The sequence below is a fragment of the Phoxinus phoxinus genome, assembly GCF_949152265.1.
Source record: "Phoxinus phoxinus genome assembly, chromosome: 15".
Lineage (NCBI taxonomy): Eukaryota > Metazoa > Chordata > Actinopteri > Cypriniformes > Leuciscidae > Phoxinus > Phoxinus phoxinus.
The window spans coordinates 20,204,420-20,228,023 of NC_136890.1; the positions used below are offsets into that span (position 1 = coordinate 20,204,420).

Consider the following 23,604-nt stretch of genomic DNA (forward strand, 5'->3'; position numbering starts at 1 on the left):
ATGGATGGAGCCGCTCTAAGGGAGTTTGGGTCAGTTGACTTGGCCTGTTTTATCTTCTATATCTTATGTTCATTGATCAAGTACATGTGTTTTTATGTATCGCAAATGCTTGTGATGTATTAATACTCAAAGGAGCAGTGTATAGATGATGAAATTGCGAGAATGACGTTAATAGTCTTCATAAACAATTTTTACAATAGTAATGTTTCACACTGGATGGCATTATTTGGGATTGTTGTCAGCAAAAGTGTTTACACAAATCTATAGTTTTCATGGAATTACTTTATAGCTAATAATTTTAAAAATATATATTTAGAATAAACGGTCAATGATTCCTGTGATGGACCCTCTTTTCCAGAATAGGCAGGTATCATTTTTCATATAATCCTTTATATTTAGAGGTATAATAATATTTAATATATACACAGACTACTGTAAATATAAGTGTTTTTAAGTGAGAAAAAAATATAGTGTTTTCGGAAACACTATACTATAAAGGTTTTGTTTTCCAAAATTACACTATATTTTATAAACATTATGCTAAACTTAAACCAAATTATAAATATTATTCAGAAAAATATTTACTTATTAAAATAAATGTAATATTGTTTGTAAAATGAATATATAAATATAATTTATAAATTATTCCAATCAGTATTTATAAAAGGAAGATAAATAAATTGTACAGGTATGTTATAATTTTTAATGAATGTCTTAAATTGACGTTAACTTTGATAGCCCTAAAATGCATGTTGTAAAGTCTTTTTCCCCACTTTCAAGTTTATTCGTAGACTCACTACCACTCCCTTGTGGCCCTGTACACCAGTTTGAAAATTTTATCTAGCATTTATATGGTTTTGTGGACGGTAAAATATTGACAGGTCAGGGAATAATCTGAACTACTAAATATTTAACCAGGCAGGTCACCTCAAAACAGATTTTTATTCACCAGCATGACCTGACATGTCAGTATTGATTACTGCATATTATTCCATTGTTCATTGATTTTAAAGACTGCTGATAGGTAAAAAATCAAATATATATATATATTCTTATGAGTGCTGATGCATTACTATCTTTAGACATTCTTATGCAGCTTTGCGTTCAGATATGCAGATTGTTCCTTTAGGGGGAGAGAGAGGGAGAGGGAGAATGAGAGAAAGAGAGAGAGAGAGAAAGGGAAAGTAGAGGGAGAACAGTAGAACTACAAACACATTAATTTTATAGTGCACAAAGCAGCACAGCTAGCCTGCAGCATTTGTTACAGGACTGGAAAACCTGTCTGAATAGAAGCAGGAAGGGAAGATGAAAGGGGCTTTAGGTGATGGCTGAATATTCTTTGATGCCTTTTGGTCTGTCGGTCATAATGAGGTCTACAATGCAAAAGTTGCATGGAGGAGACGTGTGTGTGTGTGTGTGTGTGTGTGTTTATTATTTATTTTATTTATAGATTTTTAGCTAGTGTTTGAAACTAAAAATTTACACGGAATGATGTTAGCTCTCTGACATGGCATGATTGTTTCAGTCTTGGACAAGACCATTAGGGCATGATTTAAAACACTGCACGAGAAAGAGACACAGAGACAAAGAAACAGCAAGCGCAAGAGAGAGAGGTTTGATGTGGACATATACTGTATTTGGGGAGAAAATGAAACCGAAATGTCTGTGATGATGTCACCATCTGCAAAAATTCCAGTGGGACTAATTAAATGAATGGAACAGACACGCCTGCTCTCTCTCTCTCTCTCTGTCTCTCTCTGTCTCTCTCTCTCTCTCTCTCTCTCTCTCTCTCTCTCTCTCTCTCTCTCTCTCTCTCTCTCTCTCTCTCTCTCTCTCTCTCTCTCTCTCTCTCTCTCTCTCTCTCTAATGTTTAAGATGCGGCTGGTGTACTTTGAAACACTAACTGGGTTAAAAAAAAACTGCAAGTATAGGCTTATTACAGTTACATTTCAGAAACACCTCTTCTCCCTCGTACTTCAAATATTGCTATTATACCTTTAAATGTGTGCCATCTTACTAAAGTGTAACTCTCCAGCTCAAAATACATCTTTATAGCTCTGTATACTGTAGCTCTATCTCTGTAAAACATCACCCTCCATCAAACAACCTTTAACATTCAAATAATGCACTTTTATCTCTGAAATACCGCCACTCTGTTTCTGTAATATCATCCTATATCTCTGATAATCTGTCCTATACCTCGAAAAATTCTGCTCCTCTGTTTCTGAAATAGCTTCCTATACTGTACATCTGAAATGCTGTCGCTCCTTCTCTGAAATACCATCTAAATACTGCATCGGAAATATTTTCTCTGAAATTCTGCTGCTGTCTCTGAAATATATTCCTATATGTGAAATACTGCTCCTCTATCATGTCATTTATTACTCTACAATACTGTACAGTACTTCTGTCTTTGAAAACAGCTCTGTGCAACTCTATCCCAAACCCTTTTACCCTCAAAATACTGCCTTTAATTTCTGAAATATTGCCCATTTGCCTCAGAATTACAGAGGTTTTAACTCTAAAATATCATCTTTACAGTTTAGTTTATTTACGATGGCAAAGGAAGTTTGTCATACTTTTGAATGCAGGCAAAGAAGTGAGATATGTTTTTGCTAAATCAATTGATACAAAAAAAAAAAAAGTTTTCCAATGCACAATTTCACCCATAATCATTCTCTCCCTCTCTCTCTTTTCAGCATACAATTGGCCTGAATTTTTTTTTGCTGCAATTGCAGGCCTAAATAATGGTAAATAATACAAATAAATAATGCATGGGTGGAAAAAACCTAATATTACCTTTTCTCCCATTTTTGCCATTGACAAAAAATGTCTTAATTTATGAGACAACGCTTCCACGCCATTGATGGAAATTTTCGTTATACGGTAGGGGGCGCTATAAGGCATCTTCTGAAAGGGTAATGAATCTCCTGATCAAAACACAGATGATGAAGAAGCAGAAGCATATGCATACGCATATGTAAATTAATGCGATAATCAACATTAAACAGCATATTAATCAAACTAATGTTACTGAATGAAATGTCGACCCAGGACGAGCTATAGGGTTGTGCAAGCTTTCCGCAATTGATGGACTCGATCTACTTCATCTGTGTTTTGATCATCATCGTACTAAATCCGATCTGAATGTAGTCTTGGACAAAAACACAATTTTCTCAGCTTTTTGCTCAAAATATTGCTTTTTTTTCATTAAACTTAGGCTACCTACATTCGTTTAAGGGGCTGTTTACACGACACCGTTTTTAACTAAAAACGAAAAACTTTTTATGCATTTTGGTCGTTCGTTTACAAGCCAACAGCGTTTTGGGTGCCTGAAAACACAAACTTTTGAAAATGGGTTTCAAAGCGCAAGTTTTGACGATGACGTCATGCACATGCATACTACGTGCTCAGTCTATAGTGTTTCATCGCCATCTAATGGCCTGGCAGTGTTTTTAATCGTTTTCGTGGATACGTGTGAATGGGGATCGTTTTGACAATGGAAAACTCAAAGGAAAAACTTCTCTGTTTTAAGCATATTGTTGTCGTGTAAACGTACCCTTAGACTCTTCGCTTTTTTTCTGACATTGAACATGAACTGCAAAAAATAGCTAGAAATTAAAGTCTTGCTGGAGATTTGCTAGTGATTAAGCTTGACTGGTATCAGAGCCCGTCTACGGAGAGCCTGTTCACTCCCTATTAAGTCCTATTGTACCGAATTTTTGGTTGTAGTTCCACCAGAGTTCCACTGGGGGCGATCGCCCGAGTGGCTAGCCGGCTAAATTTGTCTCTTTCAGCCGATTGCCGTTGAGAAATCTCAGATTTGATTGTAGGTTTGGCAAGTTCAACATGGGTTATAGGTCGAAAATTGAATGAACGAGTACTTATGTCCTTTCGATTTCTTACAGGTTGAGTTGTTGTTGCCCATAACACGCTAGCATTCTGCTAACGAACGCTGATTGGTCAGTGAAGGACTGGTTACGACCAGAGATACCGCTTGATGGCATCATGGCATCCGAAGCGGGAACAGAATGTATTCTAGCAGAAACTCTTCTAGCACGTGTGTTTACCTGTGTCAGCTGTGCTGGCGATGCCTCGAGAGAAAAGAAAGTGCAGAGCGCGAAAACACCACAGTGACTGAAGGATTGCCGCAAAGCAGTATCTCTGGTCGTACGATGTGTATGACGTCATTGACATTTTGAAAGACTTTTTAAAGCAAATAAGTGACTCTAAAAAATCTAACACCCAGCAATAAGCAATTTCTTTGCATCTCCTTTCGAATACAACATTCAAATTACTAGACAAAAAATTATATCTTGAGAAAAGTGGATTTTGAGGGGTATAGCTCCATAGACCACCATTCATTCTGCACTCGTCCTGTGAGCGCCCTCATATGGAATCAGAGTGGAACTGCAACCAGTCAGAAGCCGGAAGTGTAGTGAGAGTGAACCTTCTCCCCTTATTAGACATTCTCTGCTGGTATTAATGCAAAGACATGTTGATGACACTAGCCAGTGGGTGTTTGGCAGTGTTTACTGGGAGCTCCTAAAGAACTAACACACAGCGGAAGTTTAGCCATCAATGAAGAGCAGAGCAAACACACACACACACACACACACACACACACACACACACACACACACACACACACACACGCACGCACACACACGCACACACACAATGCCCTTCTGCTGTGTGTTCAGTCTGTTGAGATTCCTAAAAGGACAATGTTAATAAGTATAATAAAGCTTGTACTGAAGCTCAGTGGATATTATTTTAAAGATGTTACTGAGTCTGACGGAATGAGACTAGACTTTATATTGAATTTAACTTCAATTTGTTACAATACTTACAGTATATCCCAACTTTATGTGCAGTATGAGTAAACCCAGGGACCATCTGTTTGTACAGCAATGTGGGGCAGGGAGTGTTTGGAAAACCTGTTTGGAAAAGGTTTGGTGTCACTAATGGTGTGGGAACTACTGCAGATTTCTGGGTATGATGTGAGAACATAAGTGGCAGTCAGTATCTTTGTGTGTGTTGGTGTCTGTCCACCTGCACACTGTAAAACTCCCTCCCGACGACAGGGTCTTTCCTCCCCACCCCTTAGCTTTTAACAGGAGAGCTAGCGAGCTCTGCTGGTTGAAAGATAATTAGTACGCTAAATCTGCATAATCTGACACATTCCCACAGCGACTCATAGATTTGGAAACCATTTCCAAATCACCTCTTCATGTTGTTTATCTCTCTCTTTCTTCCGCACACGCTTTTCTCTGTCTAGCGTTTCTGTTTTTCCCCACACAGAATCTATCTCTTTCAATCTGCTGAATAGCTATTTGTGTCTGGAGTTTCATTCGTTTATGTGTGTATTGTGTACCATAAATACAAAGAGGGAAATTTATTATTAAACACATTGATACTAATCAGGAGCAACTCACAGACCTCCATTACAAAACTGCAGGGGGAATAATGGGAAGAGTTCGCTAAGAATGAACTCTGCCCAGTAATAATGTCATTTATTTTCACATGCTGTTTGTGTTGTGTTAGCACCCAATACACTAAAGGAATTATGCAAATCAGGTAATGGCGCAAACATGCTGAAAATTAGTGCTGAACGCCATTTGCACGGCACAATTCCCCATCTTGCAGGCCGATTCTGCATGATTTGAGATTGTGGAGGCTGCAGAAACTACTGTACTACATCGCTCCATTACTGCAGTCCAAACACCTGCATCAGCTCTTTACTGTAAAATGCAGATTCTCATCAATGCCATGTTTTTGGATTTGTGCCCGGTTATAATGCTTTCCTCCATCATTTGATCGTCATTGGATGAATTACTGTTGCCATGATCAATAGAAAATGTACACAAATGTCTTTTTGTAATAAAATTCTGTTAACCGTCCGTTTTCCACAGAAGACTTCATTCTGAAATCTTAAATCTGAAAGTGTCTCATTGGCTGGTTGATACTATTACATGCTCTCACACACAACTGCACGCATACACAGAGTTTGTTTGTATCTTTTGCATTTTCAGATTTCAATTCTCTCCAAATGAAATGCTTAAATCTGTCTGTAGGATTAAAAGAGTATCAGGATCAGGAGGAAGCTGAGTAGTGCTTTGCATTTAGCAGTTTCCATCGGAACCAATAGTCTATGTAGTTTTGCGATTTAATTTCATTACACCCAACACAAATATTCCTCAGAAGTGTAAATTATTTCCGGTTAGAGTGTGAAATGTGAGGGGGTTAGAGGGGATCCGACTCTGATAATTAAAGCATAAATAAATCCCCAATCGACGTCATATACTTAAAAGCACACTTAATTCTACCGCTAACATTTCAACAGCTCTTGACACACACACGCACACACACGCACGCACACACACACACACACACACACACGCACACGCACACGCACACACACACGCACACGCACACGCACACGCACACACACACACACACACACACACACACACACACACACACACACACACACACAAGCTTTCATTTCTATCCTTGTGAGGACATTCCATAGGCGTAATGGTTTTTATACTGTACAAACTGTATATTCTATCCCCTTACACTGCCCCTATCCCTAAACCTACCCATCACAGGAGACATTCTGCATTTTTACATTTTCAAAAATATATTATTTAGTATGTTTATTAAAGGTCCCATGACATGAAATTTTCACTTTTTGAGGTTTTTTAACATTAATATGAGTTCCCCTAGCCTTTATATGGTCCCCAAATTTCTAGAAATTCCAATCGGTGTAAATCGAGCTTTTGCTATCTTTCTCTGCCTTTGAGAAAGTGGAAGCTCAATCGGGCTGATCTTGAATCTCCTCCGTATGACGTCATACGGAGGAAATGTTACCTCCCCTTTCTCTGCTTTGCCCGCCCAGAGAATATTTCCCACATGAGAAAATGAGCTAGGAAGTAGGAACGCGTGCGCGCGATTTTAGTTTGTCCACGGAGATATCATGGCTTTCGAGCGAGCGAAGCATAATAATTGCTCAATAATTGGATGTACAAATGAACACCGAAGCCTTTTTTTAGTTCCTTCATCCAAGCCCCAGAAGAGCCAGTGGATTCATTTCATTTTCTCTGGAAATGCGCCGACACAACTCCCCAAAGTTTTGCATGTCTGCGGCAAACATTTCACCGACGACTGTTTCCTCAACTTGGGTCAATACAGAGGTGGCTTCGACGAACGTCTGAAAATAAATCGATCGAGCTACCAAGCAACACTTTCTGATGTGTAATTGTTCAAGTTCAGACAGGTAATCTTTCTCTCAAATCGTTCAATACTGCTGTTTATGCATCAGTAAGTCAAGCCAGTGACTATAAACTTCACATCGTTTCTTTTAGTAGGATGAAAATAATCGTATTTAAATTGTGAATAAATTATATAGAAACCGATCAAAGAACAATCTTTGTAGGAATCGCGCGCACGCGTTCCTACTTCCTAGCTCACTTTCTCATGGACACAGCGCGATCGAGTTTATTTACACTTGCCAAACTCGTTATGAAATCAATGACGCACGTTACACTGCACATGAAGCTCTTACTGTATTTACATCCTCGTGTTTGCATTGGTGAAAGCAGAGAGAGTGCAGAAACTGCGTTGCAATGATAAGATCTTCATTCTCGCGATCAACAACAGACTCATCTGCGCAATGCTCATCACGGCAACATTTTATGTGATGGGAATAGATCTAAATACTTTAAAAACTTCTGACGATTTGTTAATCTCGATAGCTGTAATAGTAAAAACGTATAATAACTGTAGTAAAAGTATTCGAGAGAGTTTCACATGTAATAAGTAGCTATTTCATATGCAAGCATGTCAGCCAATCACAGCATTGGCCGGTTACACTGAAGTCTCACACAGACACGCCCCTTCAAACAGAGCGTTCAAATCAGAGGCTAAAACTGGGCTAGGAAAAATGCCTTTTGTTTCTAAATTATGACTATTTTTTATCTAAAAAACATACTAACATTATAAGGGCAACCCAGGAAACATTATAAAATAATATAATAACCCCATGTCATGGGACCTTTAACCCATTCCCCTCATGGGGACCGCTGGCTGGTCCCCACAATGGAGGTGATCTCAGGTATTACTATCCTTGTGGGGACATTATGGTTCCCACAATGTAATGTATACCAAGTACACACACACACACACACACACACACACACACACACACACACTTTCCATAGAAATAATGATTGTATACTGTACAAATTGTATATTCTACCCTAACCCTTAACCTACTCATCACAGAAAACTTTCAGTATTTTTATATCACCTAGTATGATTTATAAGCTGTTTTCCTCATGGGGATCATAAAATGTCCCAGCAAGGACAAGGATTTTGGATATTTCCATCTTTATGCGAACTGTTTGTCCCCATAATGTAGGGTTTACCAGGCCACTCACACATCATTTTTATGTCGATATATACATGGACATGAAAGTTCACAAGACTACCAACACCAGCCACTATCTGCCAGAACACCCAGACCCAAGCTTACTCCCTCTGTAAGTAATTGTATATTTCAGTGTTTTGGTGCACTCAGCAGTGTATCAGAACGCATTCAGCGAGAGCATGATGACATTTAGATAGCGCTAGAGAAGAGAATGAGATCCCCTCTAGAAACATGCCGTCTAATAGCCTTTCTGATCAGTGTAACGCTCCTGTGCTGATATGGTTTGTGTGTGTGTTTCAGAATGCAGGAGCGGGCGGTACAGAGGGTGTGCGCGTGGTTCTTGCTGGTGTTTTTGACCCTTCTGTCTCTCTGTGGTCACCTGTCTGAAGCCTCTTCTCATCGCAGTCACATCGGTAAGTCAAGGTCAAAGTTCATTCAGTCAAGCCTGTTGTTATTGTTTTACTTTCATTTAAACCTACAGCGTTGATCATTTTAATGAGCCATCTCATTTAAAAAACAGCTGATGTGGATTGCATGAAGTCAGATTTGGGGCGATATTACCATAAATATTTTCCGTCTGTTTTTATTTTAAGGATCTAAAGGATTTGTTTGGTGCTTATATTTGTCTGAACCAGAATTTTGAACAACCCAAAGACAGAAAGCAGTGTGTTTTGTAGACAGCTCAGTGGTAGGTGGATGCTTAGATCAGCTTAAAATAGTCTAGAGGATGTTCTCTATTTATGAGGAGCACTGATGGACCGCAGGACACTGCCGTCTTTGGGGTCATGTAGAGGCCACTACAGAATGTGCCAGTAGAAAGTTCTGCTGAAATGATAAGAGTTCATTTGGCCTAAGCACTTGTTTCTCTTATAATTATTGAAGATGACATTGATTCTGATTTATATAATTAGCAGACGCTATTAAAGCTTCTGTTTTTGTAGCAAGTTATCAAAAGTACAGGGTTTGTACCATTTTTTTGCTTTTGAAAGAAGTCTCTTATGCTCACCAAGGCAGCATTTATTTAATCAAAATAAAGTAAACTAAAAAGTAAAATTGTGAAATATTATTATTCTTTTTTTCTATTTTTGAAAATAAAAATTTTAAAAAGATTTTGTAATGGCAAAGCTGGATTGTCAGCATCATTACTCCAGCCTTGCATGATCCTTCTAATATAATTCTTATATTCTGATTTGCTACCCAATTGTTATTATCAATGTTGAAATCAGTTCTGCTGCTTAATATTTTTATGGAAACTGAAAAATGAAAAAATAAATTGTTAAATAGAAAGTTCTTTTATGGATAGCCTATTATAGATATAGAAAAATAATATTTTGTAACACATATTTTGTACATATTTCGTATTTTGTCTTTTGATCAACTTAACGAGTCCTTGCTAAATAAAAGTATTAATTTCTTTGAAAAACAATTCCCAAACTTTTCCCTAACTATCTTAAATCAGTAGTAAATCAAATGTAAGTAATTTTAATAACCATGTTGCAATATCTACCTGGATTTATAAACAAACTTTTGATTCAACTTTTCTCAATAGTTTATTTGTCCGTTAAAGCAAAATAGTAGTTTTTGAGAAGTGTTTCTAAGAAATAATTTTGACGAGGGTGGTTTACCTATCTTTCTTTTCCTGACTTGTGCAGTAATTTTAGGCCACTTGCCTGAAACTATATGAGTTGTTTAAAAAAAAGAACAGTCTGATAATGCATTGAGTCTCTGCACTGCTTGTTTCTTTTCTTTTGTGGTGAGCAGATTTCATTTCTTGACAACATGACTCACTCACCGTGCAAACTTCTCTCATCCCGCAGCAGAATGGAGGTTCAGACTATTTTTTTGGAGAGGGTGGAAGGGACCACGAAAGGAAATATTACAACAAAGGAATCGTTTCTGAATACATTGCTTTTATTGTCACTTTAAAAATATAAATAATTAATTATACAGCATACTGGAATGTACTGTATGATAGGTGTCACAGTGTCTCTGTTTACAGTAGGAGTATGCACTGTCCCATTTGTGAATATGAAATCTGCGTGCTTTTGTTGGCCACCATCTTCCCTACAAAGCATTTCTTTTTTTTAGATTGGATAAGTAGTCCAGAAGTTAAACGTGTGAGCCAATCAGAGGAGGGAAATAGTTCAGACAATCAGTTAATTACACACTACTGCTAACAGGTCAGAGCAAGGTGACTGAACACACACACACACTAAACCACTGGGAGTGAAAAACTAATAACTCTAAACTCTTCTTCCCTTCGAGCAGCAGAGGCTTCAGGGACAATGAGCTAAATGAGAGTGAAGTATTTGTTTCACACACACATACACAGGGAATATAGCCAGAAAGTTTGCTGCTACTGTAGGTCATTCTTTATGAGGCTCATCCTCTCAATAAAACTAATATCCCTGGAGAGAGAGAGAGAGAGTAAAGGAGGGAGAAGGGCTGCAGAGATCCATTGAAGGGCATAAAGAAGAGAAAGAGACAGAAGTGTGGAAAGAGAGACCGAGACAGATGAGTGTGTCATGAGATGAAACGCAGGAAGAGACACAGCTCTTGTGGACGACTGCAGTCCTGAGCTCTCATGCCCTCTGAGTGCGTGTGTGTGTGTGTGTGTGTGTCCTGTGCCCTTCTGCCCTGTAAAACATGAGTCTCTCTGACATTTCTTAAAACCTGCACACCCTAAGCAAGACACTGAGACCAGTGACATCAAAACTATGAAGATGAACAGTTGATTTCAGTGGGGGTGGTGTGGTGGACGTTGAGGAAAGAGTTTTTTTAATTGTGAAAAAGCTTTATAGCTGAGCAACCTTTGGAGCAAAGTCTGAAAAACTTGTGAATTGGTTCAGTGGGAAGATCCATAGAGATGAAATGCTTTAAAAAGAATCAATTCACTGATTCAAGTCACTGTGTGTTTATCATCTTTTTTAATAGTGAAATAATTAAAGGAACCGTATGTAAGATTGTGGCCAAAACTGGTACTGCAATTTACTGTAGAGCGGTGTATCGCCCCCCGATTAGTGAATTGGTTCAATGGGAAGATTCATGGAGATCAAAGATTTACTCAAAGATTTGAGTAAATTTAAATAGAGGCTTTTCGCTACACGTCGTCTATTTTGGAGGCACTGAACGTAAACAATGCCACTGAACTGAAAGGACTCGCAAATTTGGCTGATTATTGCTGCTGAAAAATTGTCGAGTTTTGGTCTGTACTAATCGATCGCACCGGGAAAAAACATTTTGAGTTTGTTAAGGTTTCATTTCTCTCCGTCATGTCTAAATGCAATATGTTGTTGTCATCCATCCATTAAAGAATAATCCAGATATAACTTCTTTGGTGTTGTTTATTTGTAGTTTTACATCTCAACGGACTGGTATATCATCACATCAGTACCCGAGGGAGCAGCAACACTTTCTGTATACAAAGTTCTGAACTTGAGTCAAAATAAAAGTCCTCTTTTGTTCACACATGCGCACAATGAACTCTTGCACATTTTTGGCATACAACAGTAGGTAGCATAATATAACATAAATTATATGATTAATGAGAACATATAACTCAACAGAGTTCTATAGACTGTCAAAAGTTAAAGAGAAGAGTGCAACAAACTGATGAAAGAAGGCGTTTGTGGTTGAGAGAGGTACAGCATCAGCCACATGTGTAAGTAGTGTTAACTATGGCTACATTCACACTGTCAGTCCAAATCCGATTATCTTTGTATCCGATTGGAATCTGATCTAAAATTATGTCCACACTGTGTATCGCAACTGTTCAGATCCGATTTGTGTGTCCATGCAGCTCTTTGGCAATATGGCAATGAAGTTGTGTTGATGGAGAGGTTTGCATTTGATATGGAGATGTTGTCTTAGTTAAATTTTACAACATGGAAATGTGTAGCCGCTGTGCTGGACTACTGCGTCTTGAGCCTGTGGCAGAACTGTAGGAGACTGTTACGTACACTTTTTTCCCACACTCTTGTCTGGGCCGTTTTCAAAATAGGTTTCAAAAATAATAATTTTCTGCTCGTCCGGCACTTTGCAACAACACAGAATTGTTTCGGCAGCACCTTTCAGCATGTTCCCTATAACAACGTCTGACATTTACATTTTAGGTGGCGTGAGAGTCACATACCACACAAAATCCGATCAGAGCGTTCAGACTGAAGCTGATGTCCTGATATGTGACTTGAATAGGATTTCAAACCACATATGGATGTAGCTTGAAACGGATTTCATGTGCTTTTTTGGACTGACAATCTGAACGTAGCTTATGTCGGGATAAGAAATAGAAGGAAGAATTGCAGTAAGGGCTAGAGAAACTAGCTCGTTCGGATCTTTACCACATATTAACTTTAGTTTGTCAAAATTTCACGCTCTTTCCTGCTTAAGTCTTTCTTTATATGATTTTGCAGCTTCCATGTGTTTTTTTCCCGTGGTTTACAGTATTAGTGTAACAATGTGTTCGGTAGTACATAAACAGTGCAATCCATGCTGTTGAATTACATCCGAGTGCCTCCATAATGGCCGCACATCCGGGTTACCGCCCAGAACGTGACGTTGGTGAAAACCCTCTATACTAAATACTTTCATAACTATTTTAGGGAAGTTTGAAAGACTTGACTCATTGCTTCAGGTCACTGCATAGCATCTTGAGTTGACAAAATACTTTGTTAAACACTGCTGGTTTTGCTCCAAACTATGATTTTGAACAATCTAGTGGGGAATACAAACCAATTTTTACAGTTTAGTGTAAATTTATCTGTAAAATTTCAACATTTGCACCCTAATTGAGAGTCATTCATTCAGAAAGCCTTTTTGAGCCAGATACTAGCCACAAACAAATACTATTGATTAAAATGATATAATCTGATAGTTAAACATGTTGTACCCCCTTACATAGCTTCAGTGTAACTGCTATTTGTTGCTTGTAGCATTGCAAACTTCTCCAATAGCAGCTTTTACAGCCCGATCTCATGAAAGTGCGTATCCATAACACAAAAAGTATACTGCAAAATACCAACCCGATCTAATGGCAATTCATATGAATTTTACGAGGTGGCTAATTCGTACCAATTCATACGACCTCACTCGTACGAATTTTCAAGATTTTTGCTAAATCGTACATATTTTACGAGTTGCCCCTTGACCCCGTACTTAAACCTAACCATCACGTGGGTTTAGAGTGAGGTCGTACGAATTAGCCACCTTTTAATCACTCGGTGTGAGATAGTGTTGAAAATACGCAGTTTTCGCTAACATATGATACGCACTTTATGGCATGTAATACGTACGTACGTAATACGGACTCCGCACCCCTAATCCTACCCAAGGTGTTTACAGTGCGTATAGCATATGCACACAAAGAAATGAAATGTGTGGTATAGATATGCACTTTCATGAGATCGTGTTGGCTTTTACTGTAGTTCAACACTCAAAATGATGAGTTTTGAGTTTTAAAATTGCTTCCGCAACACTGTTTGTGTGTTTTTGTGTGTCCTTGACCTATGGTGCTGTCATGTGACAGAGTCGACTTGTTCAGTTTTTATGATATCTGTCACCCCCCCCCGACCTTGTTTTATCCCCAATCTGCCGGCTCCCTTATATATAGTAGTCTCTTTCTATGTGTATTTGAACTTCAACAATGAAACCAGATATTTCTGAGTCACATTCCTTGCACTGATCTTTGAGATGTCAGTGAGGCTTTTTCAGTTATTAAGGATTATACTGTATGCTTAGAAAATTGTATAAAACATATCAACAGAAGAACTCCACTTTCACTATAACAACCACAAAGAAAAATAGCTTTTGCACTCAGTGTCTGTCAGACTGAAACATTGTTTTTCAGTTTTAGATCATTTTTACAAATTATATTATATACATAAAATACTTACACATTTATCACACATGCACGCTCTTTTAAATTTAATAGATGTTGTATTGCTGATGTATCAGATCTCCCTGTGAGTTTTTCTGTTTATGTTATATGGCTGAATGTCTTTCTTTTTGTTTTGTAATAACTCTAAAAGCAGGCCATAAAAAAATAAATAAAAAAAAGATTCACAACTCCTTTTTGCTTGAGTTCTAGCATGAACTCCGTCGGTGATTCTCTGCTGTGTGTGAGCTCTTCCTGTGACTGTTCACAGTCTGTCCAACACACCCATATGGCCTGTGAAAGACACAGAAGGCGAATTAAAAATGTGAAACTTTCAAGCACGCTGCTCCGTTTTCATCTGTGGGATAAAACATGTAGGTCACGCCACCATCAAACCCTCCCAGAGCTCCCCATCCTCATTCAGTTTTATTCAACCATCTTTTTTCACCACTTTTGGGCTTTAGTGTCTCTATTTTTGAAATCATGTCACTTCAGTAGCAAAGCTATTGTATTTAGTTCATTACATATCAGGGTAGTGTTGACAAATGTTATATTTTCTTTACGAATATTTCATCAATCAAGCTGTGTTTCTAGTATTTTACACTATTGTTCAAAATAGCAGTTTTTGAAAGAAATTTGAAAGAAATATCTTATGCTGCATTTAATTTGATCAACAATACAGTAACAATTGTGAGATAGTAATATAATTTTAAACAACTTTCTGTTATATAACTTTCAGCATCATTCCTCCAGTCTTCAGTGTCACATGATCCTTCAGAAATCATTCTAATATAATGATTTGATTTGATTTAAGTATACTCTGATATATAAAACAAAACAAAAAATGCATTTATTTGAAATACATTTTTGTAACATAAATGTCTCAGCTCTCACTTTTGATCAACTGAATGCATCCTTGCTGAGTAAAAACATTTTTTTTAATTTTTTATAAAGTCTTACAGACCAAAGTTTTGACCAGTAGTGTATGTCAGCTGTTTTAAAATCAGAAATTCCCAAATGAATCATCTTTTTTAGTTGTTTTGTTTGATCAATTTGGTGAACAGGCTACAAAATGGAATCAATTCACAATTCACTCTGAATCATTTAGAAAGCCCAGTCACACACTGAATTGCTTAGTGGTTTTTCAATCTGTGAAACTGATCTACAATCAATTGAAACCACTTGTAAATAAGCATGTATTAGATCAAATTACATATTTTAAGTATTTTTGTTTATAAACTATATCAAGTAGCTTAAACTACGTTTGCTTGTAAGGTGTAGTGTAAGCAACTTTCCTCTTTCAGCTTAGCTTAGCTAATTTTCACTGCTTTAAAGTAGTTTTATGCACCCCTTGTTTTATTCATTATTAGCATTTAATTTCAATTTCATTTAGATTGCGGCACCCTTTTAAGCAACTGGCTCTAGGCTCCATTAGTGTTTGATTATTCAAAACAGCATTATTATGTCTTTTATTTATAATTTGCTGACTAATTCTAGCGAGACTGTTGCTTTAGAAAAGAAGTGCCTCTGGTCATATTTAGCACTCTTACCTCTGATTGGTTAGAAGAGGCTTCCCTGTGTTTGTGTGTGTTAAGAATGCACTGGAGTAAGTGATTTAAAACGAGTGTTTATGAGTGTCTTAAACAGGCTGTTTTGAGCTTGATGGGTGTTCATGTATTCCATCAGAGCGTGGTGTTTAATCTCTGAGCAGATGGCGGCGAGCTCACACTCTCCATAAACAAAAACAGCTTCCTATCCATCAGGCGTCCTGATTACCGCAGAATCAAACATGTGTTCAGGCAGAATTCAGCATGAGAAAAGGTGCTGACATATTATTCTTTTAAAATCAAGAAAATGGTGCTGATAAGTGTGATTCCTGTGCTCACATTGTGGAGGTGTTATTTTGAGAGAGCTGTTGAAAGGGAACCTTTATATAACAATGCAAAATATTATCATACCCAACCTGTGAACCTGCTAATAGATTCATGTTTTTAATGTTAGTGCCTCTAGTGCAGAGAAACAGTACTGAAAAGCTAATATTTCTTTATGGCATGAAACTCTAGATGGCGTAGGCTGATGTGCCTTTAACTTATTTGGTAGCGATCACATCCTTATCTACATAGAACAGCTGATTGGTTGCTGTTGCATCAGCGGCCAATGAGCTGCGGCTCAACATTCAAACAGCGTGCTTTCAGGAACCCTCCACCTTCCCCAGCTCCACCTGTATAGATCTGCTATGGCGGGAGCAGCATGTCTTACTTGCTCAATGTCTGTGAATGTATTCGCAGTAGCAAGTCTCAGTACTAGTATCAGTATCTATTCCGCCAAGACCAAATCATTTTTAATATACCAATCTCCTGAGAGTTGTCATGACAGAACTTCTATTTAAGAGAATATGGAAAAACAGATTGACTAGAAATATTCTCTCCTACTAGTAGTCCTATGGAGGGATAGTCCACCCAGAAATGAAGATTCATTTATTCACCCTCACGTTGTTTCAAACTTGTATGTTTTTTTTTCTTCTTCTGTGAAACACAACATATGTATGTTGATGAAAGATGTTTCAACTGATTTTGTCTACATTATGAAAATCATGGGGGTCTAAAACACTCTAAAAAGGCATTTTATATTAGTATTATGTTTACACTATTATGGTATTTATTCATATTTTGAATCAGCTTATATATATATATATATATATATATATATATATATATATATTGCTATATTTTCAGTTTTCATTTTACCTTTAGTTTGTTTTAATAATTTTGTTATGTGCTTTTGTTTTTATTCCTTTTTTTCTATTTCTATTTATTTCTACTTTAGTTATTTTAGTACTTCAACTTATTTTATTTTGGTTTGTTTGTTAAGACATCATTTCTAATTTTCATTTGAGTTTAATCTTAAATAACAAGTTTTCTTATAATATTTATATTTGATTTATTATATATGAATGTATGTTTTATTTCAATTCATGAATTTTTCTTTTACTAGTTTTAGTTTTAGTTAACAATGACAACACTGAAAAAAAAAAACGACTCATCTAGTATATTATTTTGCATCAACTATGGAAACATGAACCATGATGTTTGGTCATGTGATGTGCGAGAACCAATGAGGTTTGACTTTGAGGTTCAGATTGCATATTTAATGTTTGCCTATGCGTGCATTGATCAGTGTTTTGATTTGATTTGAAAGTGAATAAAAGTTTAATTATTCTGACACAATTGTCAAAAAAAAGCAAAGCAGCCTATGATTCTGTTGCACATACCAGTCTGTGAAGCGCTTTTTTGAAGAGCTTTGGTCAACTGACTAGAGCAGTGTAAAATACAAGAGATGGTGAGAGAGAGTGGCATCTCCTGGGACATTTCCATCATATTCTCACTAGGTGGTCTCATCAGGGTTCTGTATAAAAGAGCTGACCCCTTCCACTGGACCTGAGGGAGATCGGTCACACCACAAATATGTATTTGAAGATGCAGATGGAGCCAGCACTCTGGGACAGCATGCTGTCCTCTGACATTTGATGAGACTCTGGATGACAAGACGGAAATGAGGAAGAGATGATTGCGAAAGGAAAGAAAGAAACACAGAAGCGAGGGATGACAGGAAAGGGGAAAGGTTCCGTTCCTCTCAAATTGGAGCGAAAGAATAACATCTTTGCTTCAACGGGATTGGACAGCTGTCAAAATGCCACTTCTTTCTCTTTACCCCTCCTTTTGTCTCTCTCGAGGGTCTGAAGTGTATTGGAGAAAATTAGTTTGAGAGTTGGCTGTTTGCACTGGGAGTTTGACTGAGGTGTGTAAATGTAGGTCGGGCTGAGAAGGAAGGAACACTGACCTCTGGATTATTGGAAGAGGCCTGACCACAGCAGACAGGTTGTGTGATACTCATGTCTGGCCATGTTCTCTTCTCGTTTATCCCCACAGGCATCTGTCTGACATTTCAGAATATTTTAGAAAGCCAAAGCCTATATGCATTCTGTTAACAGGACAAGAAAAACACAAACATATGTAAGGTTGCATGGCATATAATATAGTAAAACTACGGTGGAATCAAAACTTCAACAGTATTATATCAGCATTTTGTTTCAGGCACTGTGACATGAAACAAAAATGTATGCAATGACAAGTGAGATTCATTAAATGTTTTTTTAATATATATATATATATTTTTTTTTTACAAAATTTGGCATTATTAATGTTTAATTATGTATTTAATCTATTATCGTAATACTCATTTTTCCAGTTAGTGATGTGAAATTATCATTTAGTTTTGTGAAAATGTAAGTACACCCCATGATTTCCCTTTTTCCAACTGGCACTGACTTTTAAATATTTTATTCAACAAAAGACATACAGCAATTTAATTTCTTATGTGGAAATAAAATGTATCCATTAACAGAGTAATGGCAATTATTGTCCTAACGTGTTAGGGAAAATATATTTACTTTTTATGGGGTGCACTTTATTTTTCCACATTTAATGCACACATTTTCTGCTATATGTCATAAAGTCCTGACCCATAACACTCCTACATTGTTTTCTTTCCTTAAAACACTGAATGGGTTAATGTATTAACTCCTAAAGAAAATATGAGATTAAAAATAAATTATAATTAATTATTAAATCTATTGATCATCATACAGTACTTGAGGCAAGTTATTTGCTATTTAAAGTCACAATGAATTTTCCACTGTGACGTACATCTGAGTGAAGTGGATTATGGAAAATGGCGGGATTCAGATCTATGCATCAGTTGTTGATTGAATGGAGGCAGATGCAAATTTTTTCATCTAAAACCAACTGTAAGATTTAGTATCAACACTGAGGTTTCAGAGGCTGGCACCGTAGCGAATAAATTTTTTTTGTTTCCATTGCAACCCTATGAATCTTGTACTGTCTCTTCTCTCAGTCAATGAAAATCTCAATGTGGGATTTAAGTGTTTATATTTTATATCCTTAGCATGTCTCACACTCTCAACAAGTCTCACGTCTTCAGTGTCTGTCTTTGATGGATGGAGCTTTTTACCTCCATTCGATGGTCTGTAATTAACGTCAATGCTGCCGATGCCCTAATAGAGACTGAGAGCGGGGGAAAAAAACGGGTTAGAGGAAAGTGCTTGCTGGGCAGATTTTGCGCTCGGCCGTCATTTTACATGAACCTCTCCATTTCACAGTTATCAGGAAGGGATGATCTCCTGTCTCCTGCTACGGTGGGGGCTTAAATAATCTAACACCACACCGTCCCAAAGAGAGCGTATGCTGGCGGACAGCATGTTTTAACAGATTAGCAGATTAGAGGGCAGTAGAGCAGATCTCTCCACCTGCAATGCCACACGCAGACCTCTCGCTGCCAGATGCACAGGAAGGAGACGAGACACAAACCAGATCAGAAGTGAGAATAAATATCCACAACATGGCAGTGATCTGAAATGTGCGAGAGAAATATGCTTAAGCTGGGTTTATATTTGCTAGTCCTTTAATATTAGAACTTTAAATATAACACAAATGCTACTAAAATACTAATCCGCTTTTTTTTGCCCTAATCCGACTTTAATATTACATAGCCGACTCTTTCTGGGCAGAGAGAGAGAGAGAGAGAGAGTGTGTGTGTGTGTGTGTGTGTGTGCGTGCGTGCGTGCGTGTGTGTGTGTGAGAGAGAGTCCGAGAAAGACAGAGCCAAAAGAGACTTTTTTGCCATATTTTAATATTCTATGATGCTTCGATATATCTGCACAGGAAGTGATGTCATTTCAGCACATTCTCGCCATCTGTCAGAGTTATATTTGTGACACATTCTGGGAACAGGATGTCTAAACGCTTACTTTCTGTGCAAGAGAGGTCAATATTGCTCCCAGCCGTACAGATTTTCAAAAGTGATGCATAATCACACATGACAGAAATCAGCTTAGGGAAAACAGTAAACAACAACAACTGTTCAGGCTGGTTCAATTGCCTGATGTCGCCTGACAGATTGAAGCTTTAGTCTTATGGAATTTTTGCCTTTACAGCACACTGTCATTGTCTCACCTGTGTGTGTTTTCAGGTATGTCTCTGTCGATGACTCACAGATGACACAATAGCTCTGTTTCTAAACCTAGTGAGCTGCCTTGCTGTCTGCTGCCCACATAAGCGAGCGGGAGCTTTATAAGACATCAGCCTAACTGATTTGGATCAGTCTGGTTTATAATATGTATCATAATGGTATATAACTGTCTATAGAGCTCCTTCCAGGAAGTGCACAGGAAAATTGACTCATAACTTAGCATGCTGCTAAGCGAACAACATTGGTAAGCTGGTGCAGATGGAATATTATTTACTTAAAAAAAAAAAAATCCACATTTCTTGAGCTGATTTTGTGGGACATTTAGCGCACAAAGGTGGATTTAATTACAATGAACTATTTGTGTGAATGTCTTGGTTCGCTGCGACTTAAACCAGGACTGTTTTTCCCAAAAGTATCATACCATTGCCATATTTGCGATCAGTTTTGGCTCATGATGCTTTTGGGAAATGCAGCCCAGAACAATTTATATCAGAAGACAGGAAAACACAATATGGATCCATTAGATTTCCAATGTTACCACTCTAGTTATCATATTTAAACCATGTGTAAACAAAAATATAATAAAATAATTAGCAATTAATGCATATTGAATGTTAAAATGCATTTAAAATATAATGTTAAGGGAGTATTATTACCCATTTTACTCTTAGTAATAATTTAAAAGTTCAGTTTAGAGGTTTCAGTATCAGTATTGATATCGACGATCCTGGCCTGTATCAGTATCGGATCGAAAACAAAATAAGTTGGCAATTTTTGCAATAATATTGTGATTGCACTTGTCTGTTTGTTGTGTTTTTCTGTAACCTACATATATTTTAAGAAATGGTTATGGGTTTAGTGGCTCAAACTATAATTTTAAAGTTATATTGTTACTAAAATTTTACTTTTCCTACACATTTCTGTCCAATGTGTTTTATATCCTCTATAAAACGGCTATGTTTGGGTTTGGAGATGGGTATGATATAAAATATTTGTAAATATCTTTAGCTATAAATGTAATAATGTTTACATTTGAATGTTCTCAATATGTCCTTATTGTACATTTCAGCATCTATCCAAACGTACAAAAATGTACGTTTTGTACCTGTAAATGTTACGTGTTAATACCTACATATTAACAGTGAGACCAGGCTGGTAATTTCTGATAGTGAATGCAGTATGTCATTTTACAATTATTTGTATACTGTTATATAAATACATTCTAAAATGCTAGGTAGCCAGCTCACTAAGTGTTGAAACAGAGCTATTATATCTGTGGAACTCATTAGGGAAAGGAGGATTCATAAGAACCATCCCGCTTTAATCGGGTTTATACATGCTCCAATAGACACTACAACAAAGGAGCAACGGGCTTGTACTTTAATAGAGAAACAATCTCTTAATGACTGAAGAGAAAGCGAGAGAGAGAGTGATAGGGAGAGAGAGAAAGAGAGAGAGTGCACTGGTGCAGGTGTAATTCCATTATCCCTCTCAGTAGTGTAACTGCTCCAGGTGTCTTCAGTGCTCGAGAGCAGCAGGGCGTTTCCTCTCATCAAGGCTTCATAATCATCTGCGCTAATGAATATAATAACTGCACAAGTGCCGACTGATTGGATGATAGCCTGAGATCAGCCCCTCCCACAGATTAAAAGCCTCTTAAAGTGACTCATCCTTTCTGGTTAATGGGCCGTCCAGAAGTTGCTGTCGTCGTGATAGCCAGGATACACACTTACACACATACACACACAATGCACTTTCCACAAGAAAAATAAACATGAATACGGTACACTTTGGTCTATTTAAATCATTGAATTTTTTTCTATGAGAAATACAACGTTCTGCCATGATGGCACAGTTTATAGGTCATTAACTCAATCTACTTGCAATCACATCATTATAGGGCACAGCTGATTGGTTCCTGCTGTATCAGTAGCCAATGAGCTCACTGCTCAACCTTCTGGTCAGCATTTTCTCAACCTTCAGTGCAGCGCACTTTCAGAAACCCTCCACCTTCCCCAGCTCCACCTGTATAGATCAGCTACGGATGATTCATGTATGCTATATTGTACAGCAGCAGCATGTCTTTCTTGCTCACAGCTGCGTGCCGTGTGTGTGTTGGCTGTAGCAAGTCCTGTACTTGCTCTGCAACAGCAGCAGATCTATTCCACCAAGACCAATCATATCAACATTTGCATATCCATTACCATGCCAAACTACCACGACAGAACTATTAGATAAACTGTAACTTTAATAAGTTATTGTTTTCATATATATATTTTTTTGTACAGTGTTATCTGTATTTAAAGTCTCAGACTTTGTAACATTTTTGCTAAAAATTTCATTTCGCAGCTCACTACCTCAGAAAAACAAAACAATAAAAGACGGAGATAAAACCACTCTGGTTCTCCATGTGGAGAGAGCTATAGCTGTTACTAGAGCATGGTATTGTATAGTGGACAACACTAGAGAGCAGGTTAAAAGGGTTTTTAATGGGACGCCCATATTCCCAATCCATCTAGCCTTTGTTTTTAATACATGCCTCCACTGATGCAGACTGCAATAAAGCACATGGCTGGTGAAACTTGCTCTGGCAGACACATATGCACACATATAACAAACCAAATCAAAACTACACAATTAAAAGAGCTAATGAAGATTGTGGTCATTTTTCATCTGTTTATTCTTTGTACAGTATCTCTTTAGATTTATACAGTGGATTTCTGATTTTGTGCATAGACTGATCTCTCGATTCTCTCCTCCTTACTGTGTGTGTGTGTGTGTGTGTGTGTGTGTGTGTGTGTGTGTGTGTGTGTGTGTGTGTGTGTGTGTGTGTGTGTGTGTGTGTGTGTGTGTGTGTGTGTGTGTGTGTGTGTGTGTGTGTGTGTGTGTGTGTGTGTGTGTGTGTGTGTGTCATCCTGGTAAACCCTACATTATGTAACACAAAATGTCCCCACAAAGATAGCAGTATTAAAAATCCTTGTCTTTGTGGGGACGTTTTTTGGCTTATTAATCATACTAAGTGATGTTTTCTGAACATGTAAAAATGCTGAAAGTTTTCTGAGGGGTATAGGTTTAGGGGTAGAGCTAGCGTAAGGGGATACAGTATAAAAGTCTTAAAAATCAAAAAATCTACAGTATACTAATCTTTATGTCCCCATAAAACATGAAAACCAAGCATGTGTGTGTATTGGTAAAGTCTCTGTATCTATGAATTGTGATGTGTGTGGGGATCTGGTGAACCCTGATGTGG

General features: G+C 37.5%; 1 protein-coding gene across 1 annotated transcript in view; it reads left to right on the forward strand.

The window, feature by feature from the left end:
* tafa3b (TAFA chemokine like family member 3b) overlaps nt 1-23,604 on the forward strand; it is a 91,162-nt gene that overhangs the window by 44,456 nt on the left and 23,102 nt on the right. Inside the window, exon 2 of the mRNA XM_079637104.1 lies at nt 8,735-8,847. Within this exon, the coding sequence (XP_079493230.1) occupies nt 8,736-8,847 (112 nt within the window). The 5' untranslated portion in view covers nt 8,735. The remainder of the gene's footprint in view (nt 1-8,734; nt 8,848-23,604) is intronic.